The sequence below is a fragment of the Daldinia decipiens genome (genome assembly GCF_022478715.1).
Source record: "Daldinia decipiens strain CBS 113046 unplaced genomic scaffold F4813scaffold_3, whole genome shotgun sequence".
NCBI classification, from domain to species: Eukaryota; Fungi; Ascomycota; class Sordariomycetes; order Xylariales; family Hypoxylaceae; genus Daldinia; species Daldinia decipiens.
Window position 1 is genome coordinate 122153 of NW_026054546.1, and position 21778 is coordinate 143930.

The 21778-nt window shown below is 49.4% G+C and overlaps 8 protein-coding genes across 8 annotated transcripts; 4 read left to right on the plus strand and 4 right to left on the minus strand.

Moving 5' to 3' along the window:
• The first annotated feature begins 853 nt into the window (after nucleotides 1-853).
• F4813DRAFT_164332 (uncharacterized protein) lies at nucleotides 854-2839 on the plus strand. The gene has a single exon (XM_049239125.1). The coding sequence runs from the start codon at nucleotides 942-944 to the stop codon at nucleotides 2562-2564; it is 1623 nt and encodes a 540-aa protein (XP_049103544.1). The 5' UTR covers nucleotides 854-941; the 3' UTR covers nucleotides 2565-2839.
• F4813DRAFT_344937 (mitotic checkpoint regulator, MAD2B-interacting-domain-containing protein) lies at nucleotides 2833-4395 on the minus strand. Its single transcript, XM_049241704.1, has one exon. The coding sequence runs from the start codon at nucleotides 4333-4335 to the stop codon at nucleotides 3115-3117; it is 1221 nt and encodes a 406-aa protein (XP_049103545.1). The 5' UTR covers nucleotides 4336-4395; the 3' UTR covers nucleotides 2833-3114.
• Nucleotides 4396-5555: 1160 nt separating this feature from the next.
• On the plus strand, nucleotides 5556-7476 carry F4813DRAFT_164371 (S-adenosyl-L-methionine-dependent methyltransferase). The gene is made up of 4 exons (XM_049239126.1): nucleotides 5556-5946; nucleotides 6008-6530; nucleotides 6643-6692; nucleotides 6784-7476. The coding sequence occupies exons 1-4, from the start codon at nucleotides 5701-5703 to the stop codon at nucleotides 7303-7305; spliced, it is 1341 nt and encodes a 446-aa protein (XP_049103546.1). The 5' UTR covers nucleotides 5556-5700; the 3' UTR covers nucleotides 7306-7476.
• Nucleotides 7477-7720: 244 nt separating this feature from the next.
• F4813DRAFT_164396 (SIN1-domain-containing protein) lies at nucleotides 7721-10676 on the plus strand. Its single transcript, XM_049239127.1, has 3 exons — nucleotides 7721-7952; nucleotides 8017-10300; nucleotides 10359-10676. Exons 1-3 carry the CDS (start codon nucleotides 7930-7932, stop codon nucleotides 10479-10481), a joined length of 2430 nt encoding a protein of 809 aa, XP_049103547.1. The 5' UTR covers nucleotides 7721-7929; the 3' UTR covers nucleotides 10482-10676.
• Nucleotides 10677-12711: 2035 nt separating this feature from the next.
• F4813DRAFT_398197 (uncharacterized protein) lies at nucleotides 12712-13483 on the plus strand (the record flags this gene model as incomplete). The annotated part of the gene is made up of 2 exons (XM_049248020.1): nucleotides 12712-12771; nucleotides 12929-13483. The coding sequence occupies exons 1-2, from the start codon at nucleotides 12721-12723 to the stop codon at nucleotides 13481-13483; spliced, it is 606 nt and encodes a 201-aa protein (XP_049103548.1). The 5' UTR covers nucleotides 12712-12720.
• Nucleotides 13484-14041: 558 nt separating this feature from the next.
• F4813DRAFT_344942 (short chain dehydrogenase family protein) lies at nucleotides 14042-15733 on the minus strand. The gene is made up of 5 exons (XM_049241705.1): nucleotides 15571-15733; nucleotides 15356-15501; nucleotides 15073-15263; nucleotides 14678-15010; nucleotides 14042-14525 (listed from the first exon to the last, which is right to left on the minus strand). The coding sequence occupies exons 2-5, from the start codon at nucleotides 15450-15452 to the stop codon at nucleotides 14196-14198; spliced, it is 951 nt and encodes a 316-aa protein (XP_049103549.1). The 5' UTR covers nucleotides 15453-15501; nucleotides 15571-15733; the 3' UTR covers nucleotides 14042-14195.
• A 64-nt stretch (nucleotides 15734-15797) lies between these two features.
• Nucleotides 15798-18448, minus strand: F4813DRAFT_164506 (aspartate kinase). Its single transcript, XM_049239129.1, has 7 exons — nucleotides 17877-18448; nucleotides 17724-17819; nucleotides 17479-17653; nucleotides 17204-17427; nucleotides 16611-17151; nucleotides 16353-16535; nucleotides 15798-16257 (listed from the first exon to the last, which is right to left on the minus strand). Exons 1-7 carry the CDS (start codon nucleotides 18270-18272, stop codon nucleotides 16241-16243), a joined length of 1632 nt encoding a protein of 543 aa, XP_049103550.1. The 5' UTR covers nucleotides 18273-18448; the 3' UTR covers nucleotides 15798-16240.
• A 1256-nt stretch (nucleotides 18449-19704) lies between these two features.
• Nucleotides 19705-21579, minus strand: F4813DRAFT_164634 (homoserine O-acetyltransferase). The gene is made up of 3 exons (XM_049239131.1): nucleotides 21349-21579; nucleotides 20914-21298; nucleotides 19705-20832 (listed from the first exon to the last, which is right to left on the minus strand). Exons 1-3 carry the CDS (start codon nucleotides 21356-21358, stop codon nucleotides 19869-19871), a joined length of 1359 nt encoding a protein of 452 aa, XP_049103551.1. The 5' UTR covers nucleotides 21359-21579; the 3' UTR covers nucleotides 19705-19868.
• Nucleotides 21580-21778: the final 199 nt, after the last annotated feature.

Here is a 21778-nt window from a genome sequence, read left to right on the forward strand (position 1 = left end):
CCGGCATCTATATTTGGGTCATTCTGATTGTTGTAGCCGCCGAGACAAGATGCGGGGGAGAAAGCCGCAGGGCATGTGGTTGGCCAACACTTGGAGGTTTTGATACATATCTTTAAGATGAGTGGAGGAAATATCGTGGTTGTGAGCTGCAGGTCCCAGCACACACCATCTGATCACTATCACACCTACGTACCTCTCGGTCCTCCATGCATGACAAGTCTAGGGCTACTAGGGCTACTAGGACTAATAACGTCTAAGTAACGTCCAAGTAGACACTTTGTTTTCTCTTTGGAGACAAGAGGACCTTGCCTACGCCTGACTTGTATCTGCATCTAAACAGTAGCTGCATGTGACAGATTAGCTGACAGATTAGCTAGGTCTATTAACGAATCACATATCTCTTTTCTCTTTTCCCTCTCCTCTCTCCTGAAACGAGGCAGATCAACCATCAACCGCTAACCGCCAACCTACCATTACCAGCCAAAGACGGTGGCCAAGGTGAGCCTGACGTTTAAGTTTCATGGCCGCCGAATGCGTATAGAAATCATGAATTATAGCAAGGGATGGACGGGAAAACACATCATAATAATAATCATGCTCCTCCTTAACCCCCCCATTTCTTCCGATTTCACGAATACTTCGTGGGGTTCGGCTTCGCTTCGTAACGTAACAGACCTTCTTTGCTTCTATTGTTTCGACGTTTCATCGTTTCACCGTTTCATGTTTCGAAGCGCCTTTCTTTTTATATCCACACTTATTCTGTAGCAAGGCCTCTTCTTTCTGGCCTTGCTCATTTCCTATTTTCGATCTCATCTTAAGATCCCTAGGTTGGCGTCGTGATATATTTACCTGTTATAAACTTATATCTAGCAGGTCATCCTTCTAGATCCAAGGACATTGTCTATACCGCCTCTTACTGAGGAGTCCCTTCATCGCTCGTCATGTCGCTGTCGAAGCAACGTATCTCTTCGCCTTTAGAGGCAGGACCTTCGATTCTCGATGCCTACAACCTACCTTCTCACTTAACAGAAGCATTAGAGTATACGTCCAAGAGGCTTGCGAGGAAAGCCTTGCATATTACCCTGGTTGTTGTTCGGAAGGAATATCAACTCCCGAGCGTGGTGCCACCATGTCCCACGCCTACTTCGCCTCCGCCTACGCCGGGGATTATGTCTCCACGCTTTGCTTCGCCTGTCATAGGGCTGAGGCAACTGGTCCGAAGGGGCACAGGAAACTCGACGTCTACAGTATCATCTACAACATCAGACTCTTTACCTAGCACAGCTGTGTCGTCTTCGTCATTTCCGCCTCCACCCACGGAGCCGCTTGTTAGCCCTCGTCGTTGGGTTGTGCCCCCAACACCTGGTACACCGTTTCCTCGCACGCCGATGACACCCCAAACGCCATCCAGCGTCCTTACAGCCTCCTCGACGACCTCCCTAACACAGGGGCCAAACGAGTTTGGCATTCGGTTGATCCACACCAGCTTACTCGCCCCTAAAGCCGAGAAGACATTACGGACTACCATCCTCAAAGCGGAGCGAAGGTTTCGTATAGGTACCAGCTGGTTGCCTCCAGCCGCGACTGCATCCGCATGCGGCCTAAACGAAGATCTTGTTCGCAGAAGTATGCTGCAAAACGAGGTGTTATTCTCGTCGGAAGGCTTAACGTTACTTGGTCTCGACAGACTATATAGTTTTAAATCCGCCCTTGCCGTCTATGCGCGCTTCACATACGGCACCGCTACTTTACACTCTCCCATCTCACCCACTGCAAAGACACCAGATAGCACACGTCTTGAAGATGCGGTAGATGCATTACGGCGCCTTGTCCTTGCCAATGGCGGACGGCCCATATCGAAATCAGATCTCCTCCGGAGCTACGACTGGCTCGGGGTAAACTCGCGAGCGTTGAAAGATGTGGAGAGCATGTATAGACGAGCATACGGAGGCCCGGACCGAACCGGGGCCTTCGAAATGACCCACGAGGAACGGGAGCGGGAGCGGGAGACAAAACCCGTGATAAAAATCGGCGCACCGCCTCCGCCCAAGACACCGCCCAGAACACAGACAACACCCGTGCTGAAGCTAAACACCCAACTAGCAACCGCCACAACGACACGAATCTTCAAGCCGACGGCTAAACTTGTGCCTCAGGTAGCGGCGCAAAAAGCACCCGTAGTAGCAAACACAGATAAGCGCGACGCCGACAAACCACACGGCGCGGGGGATACACAACAGGCAGAAATCAAACCCTCCTCCAGCTTTCTCTACGATGACGATGACGATGGCGAAAGCAGAGAGGAAACCAACGGCGAGGGAGACCGCACGGCCCGCCCAGCACCGGGCCTAGCGTTCTGGAGCAGCGCCTCGATCGACTCGATGATGCTGCTATCGTCGTCGTCGTCGTCGTCGCTGCGCGAGAGCCAGCAGTCGCAGCGGCTGGGGCCGCTGACGCCGAACGGGTACGAGGACATATCGCCGGTGACGCGCGGGGAGTGGGGGTTTTTGTTCAAGGGCGATGGGTGGCAGCTGGGGAAGACGGCGGCGGTGGAGACTTGTTAGGGATTGGATGGGTAGATACTACCTAAGTTACATATATACCTAGGTTAGGTTACTTGGTTGCTGTATGCTGTGGACAGAGATTGCATATATAGGTACCTATATATATATATATATATATACCTGCTTTTATATAAGCTACCTACCTAGGTTAGATACCCGCCCGACGGTTTGATTCTCGGCGTCGTGTAAGTATATTCGAATTAGGATAGGATAGGACAGGCGCTTACTTCACTGGGTAGGATGATAATGGATAAAGAAATAACTCATGATATCTCTCTTTCTGGTTAGTTATGAACTTTTTGATTTGATGAATGCCTCGGAGGACAACGATTTACGATTTACGATTTACGCCAATGCCATGCCATAGTACTCTGCCATTAGTCCAAACAAAGCCGCTTTCATTCTCCATTGCTTGACTCTCCATCTCGCCCGTCTGGATGTATGCACGTACATACGTCCATACGCATAAACCAATATAAATAATTTCCCCCCTTTCTTTACGTCAAGAGATATATCACCACCATCACCACCACCCCCACCCCTACCCCCATCACCAGCCGTACTTGGCGCTAGCCTCCTTCCGATTCCCATGCCCCTTCGCAAAGCTCTCCTCCAACGCGTCGCGCTGGCTCTGGACCTGCGTGACGAGCTGCCGCAGGCTGTGCTTCCCGGGGGCGATGGAGCGCACGGGGTTGTACGTGGGCTGCAGCTGGCCCGCGGCGCGCAGCGCTTCGTTGTGCGCGTACTCGCGGTCCGTGTCGAAGCGCACCACGCGGCTTCCCGACGAGGACGACGGGTCGCCGCCGCGCCCGAACAGCTCGCGTCGCGCCGCGGCGGACAGGTTCATGTCTGCGGCTATGGAGTCGAGGGTGTCGGCGCTGGAGGGCGTGGCTTGGGGTGGTAATGCGCTGTGGGATGCTGCGAATTGCGCGTCGTATGCGGCGAAGTCGTCGGCTGCGGAAGTGGGGGTGCTGAACATGGGCTCGTAGATGCCGGTGCTGGATGTGGTGGTCTCTACTGCTTCCGTCTCTGGATCGTCGGATATTGAGAATAGTGATATTTTCTGCCTTTTCGGAGGTCGTTCCACCTTGTCTTTCTCCTGTGCCTGTGCCTGTGACTGTGACTGTGACTGTGATTCCGCGCTTGGCTGAGGAGCTGGCGGTGTACATGTTGTAATAGCGGTCTTTGATGCTTTGGTCGCGCTCTTCTTGCCTGGTTTTCGCGATACTGATAACGGCTTGAACATTAATGGTTTGCCGACTAGTTTGACCTCGTCTGCTGGCTTCTGTTCCGCGGGTATAGATGGCTGCTTTGCCGAAGAATTTGCGTCTTCACCCCTTTTTGATGTCTCGTCTGACCCCCCCTCTTCATTCCCGTCCATCTCCCTACTGAAACCAGGGGTAGCACCCGTCTTCAGGTTGATACCAGGCCTTGGCGCGGGCTTCCCGCTACTACTCGACGCCGCAGGCTTCCCGACGTTCTTTGGAGGCGGGAGGAATGAGTTGAAGCTGCTGAACGCGCCTCCTCTGCCTGTAACCCTTGTGCGTTTCGGGGGTGGTTCGTTATCTCCATCGGCAAGTTTGCTCTTGTCGCGACTAGATGAGCTCTGCGGAAGGTTGACGAGGATCTTGCCTGGTTTCGCTCGGTCGACTACTTTCTGGAATGGTTTCTTGCCGCTCGCTCCTGGAGCGGTTACCGATTGCGAGGGGGGCGCGGGCTTGGCGACGGGTTCGGAGTCGGAGTCTGAGTCTGAATAGTCGACGAGCCCCATTTTCACGTAATGAAGTAAGAGTTGGCCAGGTGTAGAATATAATGATGATGATGTAGTTCCAATGTCTAATATCTGAAAGCTTAGGTTAATGTGGCGTCATAAGGCATATGCAATGTGGAGTGTGGCTGTTTAGATGGACCGTGCGTCATATGCTTATATAAGTACCTAAGTATTAGTAAGGTACACGATAGGCACTTACCTATATATAGCTCTATCAGGCACATGTACATGCAAGTACCCAAAGTTAGATTTATTCAACTTCATCTCTATTTCAGAGTCTTCAAATTTTCCGCTCCTTTTCCCTTCATGGAATAAAATCTACTTAACCGCATATCCTACTGTTACCCTTGTTAATATTTTTCTTCTTTGTCAGTACTAGTTAAGTACTATAGGCTAGAAAAACTTATGGAATACGAGGTTCTTCTCAGCACAACTGAATTTCTGATGAGCTAGGCCTCTAATAATCCGTAGTCGAATAAGAACTACGAATTGGAGAAATTTACTTACGGTTATAGTCAAAAGCTTGGCGAGAATACGAATTTACCCGCAGTATACCTACCTGTTTGCGGTTTCACTAAACCGAATCCAAAGTTATCTCCCACTTACAGTCGTAGGAATCTGTTCTATACCACATCCAAGGCAAACAATGCTAATGATTTTTTGTAGTACCTCAGTTAGAATATAATTTAAATTTTATACTATAAGTATATAACTTAGTTTCAAGGGCAATAAGGGCTAGATACCTCGTACTATAACAGCAAATATCAAGAGCAAATTCAGCAAACTAGAACTGCATGGCCCATCTCGGAGAGCTTCCAGATCGATCTGTATAGTCACGTCAGATGTCCACCTAGCTACCTTAGGCAGGTAGGTCGGTGAGTAAGTGGAGATGAGCGACATATTATACGTAATTGGAACCTCAAATCACTATAAGTGGACGATCTCGACGACACTTCCCGGAATTCACCATTCAAGATCAACATATTTTTTACGTTTGCACGTAATTCTAGTGGCTTGGCTGGAATGGGGGTGCTCCACGTACCTACCGGGTCTCTCCTTTGATGAGATTGATTAGATTGATAAGATTACCATTATCTAATCAATCGGCTCACATGTCACTCATCCTTCGTACGAATTTATGAAAGAAGAAGCTTTCGACCGAATACCAAGACCGAATACCAAGACAACTTTTTTAGTTTACAGCTCCGGCTGCGGACCTCCTACAATCACGAAGGGCCTGGATGATCATGGTTGGGATTTAGTTAATATAAAAGCCCGCCTAGCTTCCAGGCCCCAGCCGTGCTCCTGTTTTTATTAGTCGTCTTCCTTTTGGTGAGAATAGAGCGCGGGTGATCAATCCATACAATGGCAGATTCGCAACCAACACTAAACAGCCTTGCGGCAAAGATTACGGAACTCTCGGAGACATTCACGCGCTACTTGAAGGACAATAATATCCAACAGCCGACCTTTGCGGCCGATAGTCCAACCAGCTATAGTAGCTTGTCGCCCGAAGCATTCGTAACTCGCCAATTGTTAGCGGATGCTCTATCAGATCTATGGTATCTATCACAGGGTCCGAGTGAGAGTATTTATAATTATGTTCATAGCGTGAGAATTCTCATCCTATCATCTAGTTACCTTCAAATCCCCTTTATCCTAACATGTATAGTGCATACCCGATGCCTCAGCACTCAATATCCTGAACCATTTCGACTTCTGGTCTGCCGTCCCCCTCGACGGCACCGCCTCGTATCCCGAAATTGCCCAGCGCGTTTCTCTTCCTGAGGATGTCGTTCGGCGAGTTCTACGGCATGCTGTGACTCTTCGTCTCTTCGAAGAAACAGATCCTGGTAAATCCTCATCGAATATTCGTCACACTTCTCGGTCAGCAGCATTAGCACGGAATGCTGGATTAAAGGCACTTGTATCCTCAGTCCTAGACGTCGCAAGTGCACCGATGATGGTCATGCCTGAAGCATTGAGAAAATATAGCCGTGGAAAGCCGGCTTTAACCCAGGACATGGACGAGACATCATTTGCCTTACTATACAGTGGAGGGAAACTCGGAAACCATAAAACTTCTTGGGATCTGCTTGAGAACGATGGCGAAGGAGAGAACAAGGGCTGGCGGCAGAGAGATTTTGTCTCATTCATGGCCTATATAAAAGAGATCTTCCATCTTGAAGGAGTCTGTAAGTCTGTTATCCACTATTTGGTTTTTGTCAAAGCCCAAAAGCCTCGTCGAGACACAAGTCCTTCGGTAGCCAGCGAGTTGGCTAGCATTCACTAATTTCAATATGATAGTGCTCGACGCTTATGATTGGAAAGCCGTAGGAAAGGCATCAGTGGTTGATGTAAGTTCTTACAATTCCTTACAATTCCTTACTATATTTATGTATATCACGAAATATAAAATTAGTTAGAAATATGGCTAATATTAACTAGGTCGGGGGCTCTGCTGGTCATGATGCTTTCGCGCTAGCACAAAAATTCCCTGAACTCACCATTACAGTGCAGGACTTGCCGCAAGTGCAGACGGTATTCGAGGCCAATGTCCCTGAAGACTTGAAAGACCGCGTATCGTTTGTAGCGCATGACTTCTTTCAGCCGCAACCTGTCCAGGCAGACATCTATATAATCAAGCTGATCCTCCACGACTGGCCGGATCACGAGGCAGTCAAGATGTTACGAGCTATGATCCCTGGCTTAAAGCCGGGAGCTCGTTTGGTCCTCATCGAGTATATTGGCAACCAGGGCGAGACCGAAGAACCAGCCTTGGCACGCTCGATCCAAAACATGGGTACGGCTTCCGATCTAAGAATAATGGCGCTCTTCAATGCAAGGGAGCGTCCTGTTGACGCGTGGGCTAAGATTTTCCGCGATGCTGATGAGCGATTTGAGCTGGCTCATGTCAACGCTAATCCTTTGACCTTTATTTCTGTGGTCGAGTTTGTGTGGCGTGGATAAAGTGTTTTACCTATATCACGAGAGGTACATAGCATATATATAGCACATATACTAGGTATATGCTACAATGATATTGATGAATATTTATACCTCCAGTATACATGTAGGTAGTAGAATTGTTTGCGTATCACTGGAACCTAGGTACTATGGGGTTGGAATAGATGTTGTATTAGGAAGGGTTTATGATTAGTGGGCTTCGCCCACTAATTTTCAGTATAGCCAGTAATTACGTAATCCCATCCCACAGTACCTAAGGTTTTGTTGGTGGCCGTGTAACTTTGCATTAGCTAATTAGTGCATGTGTATGACGCTAAAGTTGGTGTTGGCAGGTACACTTAGGTAACAGAGTGCACGAGCCATTTTCGCGATACCAATGCCAATACCCCCTGATTCCCTGATAACCCCCTGATAACCACCCGATAACACACCTATAGGAGTTATGTACTCAACTCCCGTTCCTAAACTTATAACAAAGACTATCAGCTTATAATTGCGCCAGTTGTGTCGCAGACACGCACCTCAAATTTACTTCATACCAGGTATTTAAACCTGGCATGATTCTCACCTCACGAGAATGAATACAATTGGTTTCTTCTCGTCAAGTAAGCTGGTCTACTATTCAGGATGTCGTTGATACAAGTTGAAGAGTAGGTTGTAGCCCCTCATAATAAAATAATGAATGAATACGCTAACATTGAATCTGCCAATTAGTTTGGTGTCATACCAATTACGGACAAGCTACCTTAGCGAAGTTGCTGATGGCGTTGGCGAGCGCCTCATTACGATCAACGATAGTTTCCTTAACACTGCTCCTTTTAAAGCCGCTGGCTGGCGATCGAACCCATCACATATCAAGCGAACCCACTCGCCCCCGATACCTACTGCTATCGCCTCTGAATACTTCCAGGCTGCCCCGAGATCTACAGGCTTGACGCTCGAGGATGAGGCCGAAGAGGGGGGTATGCTGACTGGTGGCGGGGATACGTTGGGACCGGGAAGCGCTCTCAAGCGGCGCAGGGAAAGGCGCCGAGAGCAAATGGAGGAAGATGACAGTAGTGACCTGAGCGACGAGAGTGACGACGATGCGGATCAGAGGGCTGCACAGCAGATAAGATTTGCAAAGATGCCCCTCCGAAGTCGAGCTGGATCCTCGCCTATCCAATCGTCCAATCTACGTCAAGCCACCAATATGTCATCTCCACGTGCTGGCCCGGTACCTCGACGAGGATCGCAGCCAACTTTGGAGACGGTCAAGGAACGGCCGCGGCGGGATACCGTCACCAGTAGCGAGATTTCGTCTGACAACGAGTTTGATGCTTCGGGTTATCACAAAAACAAGGAAGCTACAAGAACGAGGGCAATGAGATCACACTCTAGAACTACCCCAGAATCCAGCCAAGGCATCAGACATCATGAAAGTGACCTGCTTGCCGAAGAAGAGGAGAATTCTGATATGTCGGACACTTCCTCGGCGTTTGTCGAGAGTGTTGATTCAACTTCTATCTTGGATACGGTTGAGAACCCGGCAGTTGGTACCTCTCCCGGCCAACAGGTGGTCGGTAACGTGCCGAAACAACTACTACGACAGTCTACAATCAGGAAGCCGGCGCCGCCATCGCAGCCACAGGTGCTCCAAGCTCTTCCACCCCCTCGACCTATGAGTACTATTAGGCCTCTAAGCATGGCCCCACCTCGTAGCCTGCTCTCAGATGCCTTCAATGCGAAAAAGACGAAGCCAGCTATGCCTTTTGATGCGTTTGCAACCCTGTCAGGCCAAGGAGACCCCGACCCTCTCAGGATACGAATCTATGCGCCGTTCTCCGAAGATCCAGAGACACCTTTTGAAGTTCCTATACGACGCAATATCCAGGAGGCAGATGGAACTTTCAGACCAGTGACCGTTGCTGAGTTGATTGGTCTGAGTCTATGGAGGTACCATGCCGAAAAGCTCCAACCTCCAGTTCCTGCCGATAAGCTCAACGTGAATTGGTGGACTTTACGGATGGTCGAAGAAGGTGGCGAGGTTGACGACGATTTCGAACCATTAGATCGTAAGAAGCCTGTAAATTCCTTCACCACGGCAAACAATAGAGCGGCGAGATCGCGATCGGCCTCCAAAGCCTACGATGAATTTGCCCTAGTGCAAGCTTCAGAGGCCGGTTTCGCGGAGAATCAAACCCAAACGCCACAATACGAACAACAAGACGTAGCAGAAGACGTGAATGACGAAGAAGCAACGCCCAAAAGTACGCCCCAACCACAAGTTTCCCCGCTAGCGACAGCACATCCGCGGTCGAATCCCATTATTACTACAACCTACCGGGTGGACACGCCCCTAGCTGATAAGCCGCCGCCTCAAGCCTCTGCCCCGGCTACGAATAGAGGACAACATAAGCTCCTAAAAGTCCATATTCTATCGTCCAACACTGCTCCAGGGCAAATGGTAACCCTTGATGTTACTACGGATATGTATCTTGCTGAGGTTCTTGATCTAGTTTGCCGTAAGAGACAACTGGATAAGAACACCCACGTGCTCAAACTCCCCGACTCTGGAGCTGTAGTTCTCGTAGACCGTACTGTTTCATCCATCGGCAATGTTGAGGACCTAGAACTTCATCGTCGCCGGTTTGCAACGGATGGTCCACTAACGATTGGTTCCCCTAGCAGTCCTTCCCCCAAGCCGCACGTATGGAACGAGCCACCCCTAAAGGGAAAGAAGAAGCTCATGACGCCACACCCTCTTGCCCAGGAGAACATAATGCAAGACGAAGCCGGCAGCGGTGACGTCAAGTACAAGAAATATACGGTTTGGCGCAAACAGACGATGAGGTTTGTTGGTATGAACGAGCGAATCCTCGTAATCGATGGCGAGTACGTATACATACAGCCATCATCCGGAGGCAAGGCAATACGTGAAGGAGGAAAGACCACGACGGTTCACTTCAGCAATGTGGTCGGATGTAGTGTTTCACGTCGCCATCCGACCAATTTTAAAGTAAGTCAACATGATCCCCTACTCATACGCATGGTGTATATGCTGAAACTCGGACTAGCTACTAGTATACAAGGCCACAGAAAGCAAGAGGTATGATTTCGAAGCGAGGAGTGCTCAAGAGGCAGCAGAGATCGTACATGAACTTAAGAAGGGGATTTCTCCCTATAACAGGGACATTTAGGAAATGCCCTAAGGGGAAATGCCTCGAGTCCGGACGTCCTAAGTCTACCTAGGTAGCCAGAGCAAGCGGTTCTGCCGGTAAGTTTTTAAGTTGGGCTCGTGATGATTCAACAGTATATCTATCTGTTCCAGTATATTGGATGGATGTCTTAACGAGATACCGTCTTGACGAGATACCGTCTATTATGTACCAACTATTTGTAACTCCGTTTTAGCCCGTAGAGCTTCGGCCTATGTTAGTCTAAGGAGTCTAAAGTTAAGTCGTCTGTGGCAGACTGCTCGTCACACAATACACAGACTTGAAAAACAGCAATGTGATCTTTCATCTCGCTGAGCACATATTCAACCATCAATATATGCTCCCGGATCCTCCTAGCCCTATAGGAATAGCATGCTTCTCTACCAAGCTAAATTCTTAGAATTAGATAGGTACTTGATCTATGCTCAAGCAAGTACTTATTTATTAGTATTAGAATACCTGGCCTACTTACCTAGGTACCTAGGTAGGCAATGGAATCATGGAATCTGTCTAATGCACTTCCCCTTACTCGTACGTCATTGTCCTAGGCTTCTTCGGAATCTCAGCCGGAACCCGCCCTGATTTCGTTAACAACCCCAGTCAAAACTACTGTGTTAAAAACTGTAACTATATATAAACGATAATTGTTGTTGAGCTAGTGAATTAACGCCCTGTGTCTGTATATTGATCCATTATCTAGCGCCCTAGGTTATGAAGTATTCTACTATCACCCTGGCGGTTGGACCTATGCATCTCTTGCAGCCCCTGACTTAATTCATAGGCGCGTCAGTTTGCCAACTACCAGTTCAGAAGGTCCCTGTTTTAGACATGTTCGTAACAGGTCCACTCTACGAGAACTGTACCCCCTAGGATGAGGATCCAGAGTTGGGAAATAAGGCTATCATATCACTAAATTGTATGCAAAATTCATGCAGTGTTTATATGATAGAGGTTCAGTCACATATCACGACAGGGCTGAAGAATTCCAAGTTGCCTCGTAGTCAGTTCATCTCGTAGGCTGGATATAGGGACTACAAGATGCATCAAGTTAAGTAGATTTGTACACTGCATCGGCCCGGTTTGTAGGGTTGTACGTCAAGTTGGACCAGAGGAAGATTGGACCAGCAGACGACGAACCACCTCCTAACTGAAATTCATTACTTGTGGTAAGACATCCTATCTAAGGAGCAGGGGTTTGCTAGTTAGATTGTCGAGATTCGTTACCGGGGAAGGAATTCTTGGGGAACGGTTAACTGTCATTCGATATGTCGCAAGTAGATGGTAGGTAGCCAGCGATATGAGACGATGGCTTAGTAGACGGTAGTACATGAACAAGTCAAAGTATGCCAATCAAGCGTGTAACTACCTACCTAGGTAACAGTACTATAAATCAAGTATATCTACTAGGCGGGTAGCAAACGGGTAAATTAGATGAGGCAACACTTGATCTGCGGGAAAGCGGGTGGTGGCAGGAAATATTATTAGCAGAACTTCAAGATCAAAAGGATCAGATAGAGAAAAAGAAAAAAAAAGGGGGGGAAGGATATACATGTACCTAATGTAGGTAGTACACACATAAATATGTACCTCAGGGGTAATGTACTAATGTTCCAATAGGTTAGTTAGGTCCATAGGTAGGTATGGATGTATAGGAGGTAGGTACACATGCTGATTCAAGATACCTTCCTTGCGGTAACCATGGAAGTGGGATGAATCGATCTAGATTACCTACCTACCTAGCTACCTAACATCAGATTCCTTATAAATTAGTTGCTCGTACATACCTGTAGGTAGGCATTATTCACTAAAAATTAAATATCTACTTCCTGTTCGGGTCTAAGTACCCTGGTTGCTTCGTGCCTTCCAAAATCACCGTCGAGACGCAACTGCCAGATATAAACGTATCTCTGCTGTGAATCACCCACAACCCTTCCTTCCCTCTTTCTACAAATCTACCCACCTTCCCGACATTGATCCAAGGTACGAGGTACTACAAACACGTCAAGCTGTCCCTCTATTTTTTTTCTCTTCCACCTTTTTCTTCTTCACGTCTATCATCCAATCTATCGACCGTTTCCTTACACCTTCGACGTCCTAGACAAATATTCTTCGTCGATCATCAGGACCGTTAGATCATTCCTAATTCTTACAACTTGTCGCAGTTCGCAAACCCAAACATCCTCTACAATATTCTTCGAGTACACTAGATCAAGTCGCCAAGATGCAGTTCTCTAAGGTCCTCGTTACCATGGCCATGATCGCCACCGGCATGGTGAGTTACATTCCCTACTCTCAACTGTTGTCTAATTTACCTTCTCATCTCGTCTACCGAAGCGTTTGACTCGCTATTTACCCTCGCTTCCCTATGCGCTGCCTAACTATTAACATACTTAACCTTTTTCCTGACGGCTAACCGTTATTCCTAATAGGCTACATCCAACGTTGAGGTTGTCAAGAAGGAAGAGTCTTCCTGCACCTGCGAGGGCGTTACGGTCACCAAGACGGTCCCCCCTACTGACACTACTGGCGAGGTCTACACTCCCAGTGGTGGTTACCCCGGCTACCCCACGGGCACCCCGTCTACTGTCCTCGTGACTGCTACTCCCTCTTCCTACGTGACCGGCCCTGAGACCAGCACTCCCGTCATCGGCTCTGCCACCGAGACTCTCTCTCTGTCGACCACCGAGTCAACCGAGACTGGAACCATCGAGACTGGAACCGGCAGCACCACTGCTTCTGTCACTGAGACTACCAACACCGCAACCTACGTCACCAGCAGTGGCAGCACCACCGAGACCCATTCCTCTCACACCTCTAGCGTGACCACCAGCGAGCCTCACTCTCACTCGAGCACTCAGCCTACTCCTAGCCCCTCTGAGAGTGCCCCTCCCACCTCGGCTGCTGCTTCTCTGCCCATTGGTACCCTAGGCATGAGCGGAATTCTCGGTGGAGCAATGCTCATCATGCTAATCAACTATATCTAAGGAGAGAGAAAAGGCTGCCTGATAGGGATACTTTCGCAACAGGGCAAAAATGTTCTTACGATCTCACGCGTTCGATTCATTTCTGTGGATACACAACCATACTAGTGGTACTGCTTTTGCATGCATGGATGATGATGAAGCAGGATTAATGATCAATGGAGATGTATTCTAGGGCCTATTAAGTTGCATTTGCATACTCTCACCTTTATTACGCACTGGTACAGGGGAAGTTTTTCCGATTTGGCAAAAAAGGTTCGCAAGCATTGACTCTGAGAGTTTCTCATAGGACAGAAACATGTTACTCAAGCAATAGCTGCTTAATATTAGGACTGGAAAGTGAACTTTGTTGATGTGTTTTTCTATTACATTGCACTTGTGATCATAGCTCTCTAGGTAGTGTTGCTCTTGCAAATACGATTTTTTGGCACCATAACTCATACTGGCTCCATTTACTACTCTAATAACAGTAGCCTCGCTTTCATAAATGGAATTGCTTCACTAATAATATGTCTTGGTGTAATAATCTTTGGAGGCTACTACAGCTTCAGGCCGCAAAAGTAATAAATGTTTCTTCTTTTATTTTTGATTCATCATTCAATAATATAGCTTATACGTATATCTACGTACTTCTATATCGTAACTAACCTCCATACAATAAAATAATAAATAAATGAACCCCACCCCTGAAACATCTCGGTCCCAGCCCACGACATTACAGTTTTGCCCTCTTCCTCTCCGCAGCACTATCCATCCTCTTGCCCTCGTCGTCCTGCTCCGCGACCGTCAAGTCCGGCAGCACAGCCGGCATGATGCGCCTCGGCTCCGAACCAGGAACGACGGCATACTTGGAGAAGTCGGCAACGCGTCCGCCTGCTTCGGTGCGCAGGAAGTCCTCGTCGAGCTCGAGCCGGCCGTTTACGCTGGGGGCGGGCGCGCGTAGGACGGCGAGCACGGCGTCTGAGAATATGGTTGCGCGGCGCAGGTCCCGCGCTTCGGAGGGGTTGGGGCGTGTTGCTTTGACGGTGGCGGCGGATTCGATGGCCTAGAGGAATAGCGAGTAAGCTACTCTGTCATACAACCAACGACACACTCAGAAAATCGGGACAACGACTGGCTAAAGGGGTAAGAGTGGTAGTAGTAGTAGTAGTAGTAGAAGTAGTAGTAGTAGACGATGGAAAATAGAGAAATACGCACGGCAGCCGGCCAGAGACTGGTAACCGCCATCTCGCGCAACCCCTGCCTCTCGAAATCCATGGCGAGCCCCTTGGTCAGCACGCTCATGCCCACCTTGCCCACGGCGTACGCCGTCTTTCCGCGGAAAAAGCGGCTGTAGATGGGCGGGCTAACGACGACGATGCGTCCGCGGCGGCGCCGCTTGAGGTGCGGCAGGCTGGCCTGGATGGCGCCGTAGAGACCCTCCGGGTTCACGCGCTGCATGAGCTGGAACCGCTTCATGGGCGTGTCGTCGACCGAGGCCCACCATATTGCGCCCGAGTTGTAGACCAGGACGTCGAGGCGGCTGTAGGTCTGGGGGGTGGGTGTTAGTGGACTTGGTGCAAGGGAGTGTATGGAGTCAAAGCGCTACCGACCTCGATGGTCCTGTCCACGAGCTTCTGCACACTGGCAAAGTCCCGGACATCCACCGGTATGGCTGTTGCTTGGCCGCCGGCTTCGCGGATCTCCCGCTCAACGGTACTAATAGTAGACTGAGGAGAGTTGGGGTCCGGCGGGAAGGGAACGACGCTCTGGGCGTCACTTGTTGATTTAGCTGCGACGACGACTAAGAGGACACACGCGCGCGCGTATATATGATTAGGACCGCGATTGCTTATAAGTTATAGCCTATATCTGGCTTGTAATAGACGGGCTTACCGGAATATCCGTTCTTCGCTAGGTCCACGGCGATTTGTCTTCCTATGCCTCTCGACGCACCGACGACGAGCGCAACGTTTCCTTGGGTGTCTGCCATTGCGGGCAGCTAGGTACTCAATCCATTTAACGTATAACTAACTACCTAACTAACACAACGTCAACAGGTTACTAGGTTGATCATTACACGGAGGAGCGAGAGGGCCCGTACTACATACGTGTTGTTCTGATTTCTAATATCTAAGCGACCCGAGGTGTATAAGTAATAAAGTAAAGTATACTCGAACCGATCAGTAATCGTTGATAGTTACTTGACTTATAAGTTACTTGACTTATATGTACATACGAAGTAGGTATGATGAATATAGTGGGTCTACATACGGGAGCAGCCGAGGTTTGGTTTGGTTCAATTTGGTTTGGTTTAGTAAGTAGACCCCACCCACCGGATAGCATACTCTCTTCTTAATTCAATATAGTTCGATTCTATATGCAAGCCAAACGGGGTAGGCAATAAAGCATAATATGGTCAAAAGCGATCAAAAGCGAAGAGCCTGATGCAATTAAGGGCTATATACTCGAAGGCTCATACATAGGTACCAGGTAGTACATATTCAAATAGGGGTATTCCTTTTCTTCCTTCTCGGTCGTCACTCGTATCCCCGATTCCCCCAAACAATCAATTCCCCAAACCTCGTTTCTAATCAAACGCCTCGCAAGCGGTCCCCCCCCCTTTCTGATCTATGCAACCGAGAGCTGGGACGCACCAAAACTTGTCCACTCCCGGCCTCGTAATGTCTATCATCTAGGTTAGGTAGTGATACATACCTACATATGACATATGTAGTCCCCATCTCTGTCCTACTCCGGGCGCCTGCTCCGGTGAGCGATTTAATATAGCCACGGTCCTACTCGATCGTATTAGCTCCGTACGTAAGGGGCAGCTCGTGCCTCGTGCCTCGTGCCTCGTGCCCGGGGCCCGGGAGGATCAAACTCGTCTTACCTGGGATGAACCGGTTTTCCTGTTCCCTATGCGTCGGGATCTTGAGCACCTCGCTGTGTATCGCCTTCATCGCCGCGAGGGCGTTGTCCGCGTCCACGACGAGGGATATGTTGACCTTGCTCGCGCCTTGGCTTATCAGGTAGATGCCAATCTGTGCCGAGGCCAACGCTGATAGGATCTCGTCTAAGACGTGTTGAGTTAGCAATCTCTAATTCCTATCCCTCTGTGAAATCAGCGTTCGTTTCGTTGATAACTTACTAGACACGCCGACCATGTTGCGCATTTTGTGGCCGACTACCGTCACGATGGACATGTGCGAGGTGATGGCAACTTGACCAAATCGTTCGAGCTCCTCCCTCAGCCTCAATAATGCAGTGGGATCACCCGGGGACTGGACCGCAAGGCTAACATGCCTTTCGCTCGTGGCTACCAGATCTACGGGGATCTTATTCCTCTCGAGACGGTCGAACACCTGCGTCAAAAACCCCTGCGACTTGGTGTTCCTGTTGCAGACGACATTGATAAGGAGTATATCATCCTTAACCGTAACTGCGGTGGGTTTCCTGCGCTCTTGCTGAGCTCCGTGGTAGCCGTTCTCCAGCATAAAGCTCGATAAGGGCGTAATTACTCGGGAAGAGTTCTCTGAGCTACAAGACGATGCGCTGGCTGGGCTATTAGGGACTGAACTGTCCATTGATGGATATATGATGGTGCCATTTCCCGAGGGTTTGAACACATTTTTAAGACGTAACGGTATGCCAGCGTCCCGGATTTGATCCATTGTTAACGGGTGGATAACCTGTGAGTTGAATTAGTCTACTTTCGTCTCATATTGGAGTAGACGGACTGGCCTCGCTTCCATAGTATGTCAGTTCTGTCGCTTCTTCGGCTGTTACTGTTGACAGGAGTCGTGCTGAGGGCACCTTTCTCGGATCTGCCGTGAATATACCGTCGACTTCCTTCCAAATCTGCAACTCTTCTGCTCCTACTGCTACCGCGCACATAGCTGCGCAGAGGTCCGAGTACCCCCTCCCCACTGTCTGAAGCAACGAGTCCGGCATTATACCAAAAAAGCCTACAGCCTTAGCATATATCTTATAGAGTCACAGTTCTTATAGAGTCTTACCTGTTATGATAGGTATTGCGCTTCCGCATTCTCGAATTCGTCCAGCTATTTGGCTGGCCAATGCCTGATAGAGCTTGGGGCCCAGCCTTTCGAACGCAGCCACCTGGTCATGGATAGAGTTGCCAAAAGCAGATGATATGATACTATCTAGAAATACTGCTTTCGCTGGTGTGCCCTAGGTAAAGTCTTGTTAGCTCACTGACTGAATCGACTTTGATCGGTCTCCTGGCTTGAGAGGAACGTACATTGTTCGTCAGACAAGCCGCGACAATCATGCACGAGAGCTTTTCACCAAGGGAGATGACGCGATCTTTCGATCGTGCCGATAACTCTCCGACAATCTGAGTCCAGTAAGTCAGCTTCAGTTATAAATGATCTTTCTACTCAGCGAAGCTTACCTGGGCGGCGAGTAGAAACCTCTTGAGGCCCTCGCATTCATTCTGAATACCGGAAACCGTCTCTTCGTAAATCTGCGAATGGATAGCCATCCGTGCCGGAGAGTTCATAAATGACTTTAGCACACTCAGATGGTTATCCTTGATTAAGTCTACCAGGTCGACTAGCTGTTTCTGAGCATCGAAGCCCTGCTCGGCGTATGTTATGCATTGAAGCAGCAAACTTGTCGTCCCGCTAGCTTTGAGGGTTCCCGAGAGGGCAGAGCATACAACAATGAGATTGTTCTCAGTGCTGTACTGGGGAATAATTTTGCAGCATATCGTATCTAACAGCTTTCCCAGGCTAGTGCCGCCATACTTCTGGACCAACCAGGACTTAGTTTTTGTCGCAGCCACCATGACGATGGTGATGGTAAGGATTGCTATGGCGCTTATACGATCGTCTCTATGGAATTTGAAGATAGAGAATAGAGATAGGCGGAGAGAGACTAAGAACTCGAAGGGAGTGGTTTGTATTGTCTTGACCCGATAGATTGGAAGCTATCCACCCTGGCTAACGTTTGTTTTTATGCTCTCTTCCCAACTGACTCTATAGGTGTCAGCACAAAAGCCATACATGGCTCAAATTGGAAGGAGGGGCGACAGTAAAATGCCAGCAGAGCCAGATTTACAAGTTCAAGCCAACCATAGATCCACGGGGTTGCGTTTGTCGGGATACGTTGCCGACAATATCGAAAGGAGGGCCATACATACATAGAATGGACAATAACGAGACGGGACGGCGTGGGCCGACCACAACTCCATAATCACACGCCGTCGGAATACCAGGGAAAGCAAAAATACCAAGCTAAGGAAAATCAGGATTTCGAATACCCGAGCGGAAATATCTACGCCAGGTAGGGTTGGGTCGGGTTGGCTTCTGGGAAATGCAACACCATGCACGATGTCTGCCACATACGTACCTACAGATACAACGCATCACCTAGCCGCAAATACTGGGGAAAGGGGGAAAGGGGGAAAGGGGAAGACCACAATGGAGGCAGCCAGATGCACTCCCAAATCCCGGACGGCATTTATGATAGGTGTCATGCGTGATAAGTATGCACCGAGCAGATCCTCCTTTCCCAAAGCGGTGCCCCCTTTTCCCCGGACTTTACTCGTTTCGGCCCACGTGATGGGCCGCGGTGTTTGAATTCCTACGGCTAGTGTTGAACTTCATTATTTCCTGAATCGGCCGGGAAGCCAAGTTTTTATTTAGGCTTCTAAGGGGGGGTCTTTGTTAGCCTGTTTGCTCGCTCGTTCCCTCGCTATCACACGATGACACGATGGGAAACGGGTTAGATACGATGCTGGTGCTATAGTCGTATACGGCCGGGAACCGCCGGAACCATTGCCACCCAGTCTCGTTGTATCCGAGGAGCCTACATTACAGCCTCCTCCAGTCGGTCAGTTTCCTTCACGTCTCGTTGCAACGTAGAGTATTCTAAGCACTTTATTTGCCCCGCGGGGGATGTCATCATTTGGAATCTACTGCATCATCCGTCTTACTCGCGTCCTTTTCTCGCGGAGCTTACTTTACTCCGTAGTAAGGGAGAGAGGCTTCCGAGGTCTTCAGTTAAAAGGATTTCATCCCTTAGCCCGTCTTGTGAAATGTTGCACACAATTTTGCCCCTAAGGCCGCCATTTTACAAGCCACCGGCTTGAAGATATTGGTATGCTCTTCGTCAGCTGAAGAAAATTTGGCATCAGAGCGTGAGAAATGGGCGAGACTCCTATAAACGGTCCGTTACTTAGTAGTAGTATCATCATCGGCCCATTTATGCGGTGTTACTAGATCACTAATATGAAAAACATTTCAGCTGTAGTAAGTTCTGGAATAAAATGGCACCTTGACAAGCAGCCAACCCCCGAAAACCCTCCGGTGCCTATAATAAAACACGCTTGATATACAATAACACTGTAAAGACACTGTACACGGCCACTTTCCTGGCCATTCTACCAAGCCTCCACCTCGCCAGTCAAACTGGCACCGCTAGGTTGTGCCGTGTGTTCTCCGGAAAAGCTAGTGTCGTCGTAGGTAGACATGTAAAAATGCGGAAAGTCCCTCGTAAGCTTTCCTAGAAGTAGCGTCCCGAGCTGTTCAAATTCAAGTAGGAATCCGTCGTGGCCGTCAGAAGACTTGAGCATCGCAAGTGTAGCATTAGGAAGGCAAGCCGCTAGCCGCTCTTGCTGCTCGGGCAGGAATAGCGCATCTGTCTCGACACTGACTACTAGGGCACCGGGCGGTACTACGGACAGCACGGAGAGCAAGGCGCTATCGCCATCGATAGGAGGCGAATCTTCACCGGCGGGCGCTCTATCTACCGTCACGTCGTGCGCGTCCATTTTATTGGTGATGTGCAGGTAGCAATTGGCGTCGAAACGCTGGATAAACTTTTGTCCCTGATAATGTAGATACCCCTGAGCGGAAAATGAGGGGTCCCGTCTTGCGGTCCAGCTCTTCCGCTCCGAGCGCTCCTTAGCGGATGTCGGTGCCGCCCCCGTGGTCGCAACAGGGACGTCTGTTCGTGGGAGATCTAGGGGCGGCTCTTGTACGGGCCTCGGCTTTTGCCGCTGTGGTTTGCGGCCGAACCGGGAGTCAAAGCTCATGGATGAACGGTAGGTGAGCATAGCCACCATACGCGCCGCGGCCAAACCCGCCGATGGCTGGCCCTCGGGAATTGGCTCATAGTAGCCGTCGTCGAATTTAGGGTCTGAGTAGATACACTGACGTTGCGTCTCAGCCCATGAAATGCCCCAGGCGCTGTGGTCTGCTGCAGTCGCGATCGGGATAATACTCCTAACATAGCCAGGGGTGGTGCAAAGGGGCCATTCAAGAGTTGTCATTCCGCCCATCGAACCCCCTATTACAGCTGCCACCGAGCGGACGCCTAGGGCGTCGAGAACGAACTTGTGTGCCCTACCCACGTAGAAATCGCATTAGTACCTACTTGACAGGAACAATATAGTCATACCCATGATAAATAGGGGTTAAGCTTACCGCACATCGTCACGGACAGTTGTTTGCGGGAATTCGCTAGCGTATCTCCGTCCCGTCTGAGGGTTGATGGTGAGCGGCGATGCGCTACCATAGGGTGATCCGAGAACGTTCGCGCAAAAGATAAAGAAGTGCGCTGGATCAAACGCCTTGTTGCGCCCAAGAAGCGGACTCCACCAATCACTGATATCGCTGCTACCAGTAAGAGCATGGCAAATCACCAAGACATTGTCTGCGGTGTCGTTGAGTCGACCCCATGTCTTGTAGGCGATCGGACAAGACTCTAATATCTCGCCCGAGTCGAGTGTAAGCTCTGATATAACGGCGAACTTCTGCCCCTGGATGAGGCCTGCGTAGAAGTTCTGAGGGTTTGGATCATGATCCAGGACTGTGATGCGTGAGAATACTTTCTAAGATAGCTGGAAGAGGTCCACTTACGAGTTGCCATGTTGATGTAAAGTTTACTTGGATTTTACTAAGATAGATTCAGCAATGAAGACAAGCTGGGCAGCGTTGAGCAATAGATAGACGACCCTGGCGCCACATCCGTAACTATGTATGGATATAGTAGTGCATAGTTCCGCGTACACCCGGTATTAACCAAGTCCCGAATAGCTGGGCAGCAAACTGCATACGCCATATGCGACCCCACACAAAGACGGTTGCAATGGAAGATCCAAGGGTGATCTTCTAGACGGGGAGGTAAAAAGTACGTATCTTGATCCGGTATTCGGCCTACCGCCTAGCGAACCGGGATTTGGTACTTCGGGATCTGCGTCGTGTTGCAGAGTAGTATGCGCCGTCGTACTGCATGCTGTGCCTCGGCTCCACAATCTGCGATTTTCTCTATTGACCAAACACTACCATG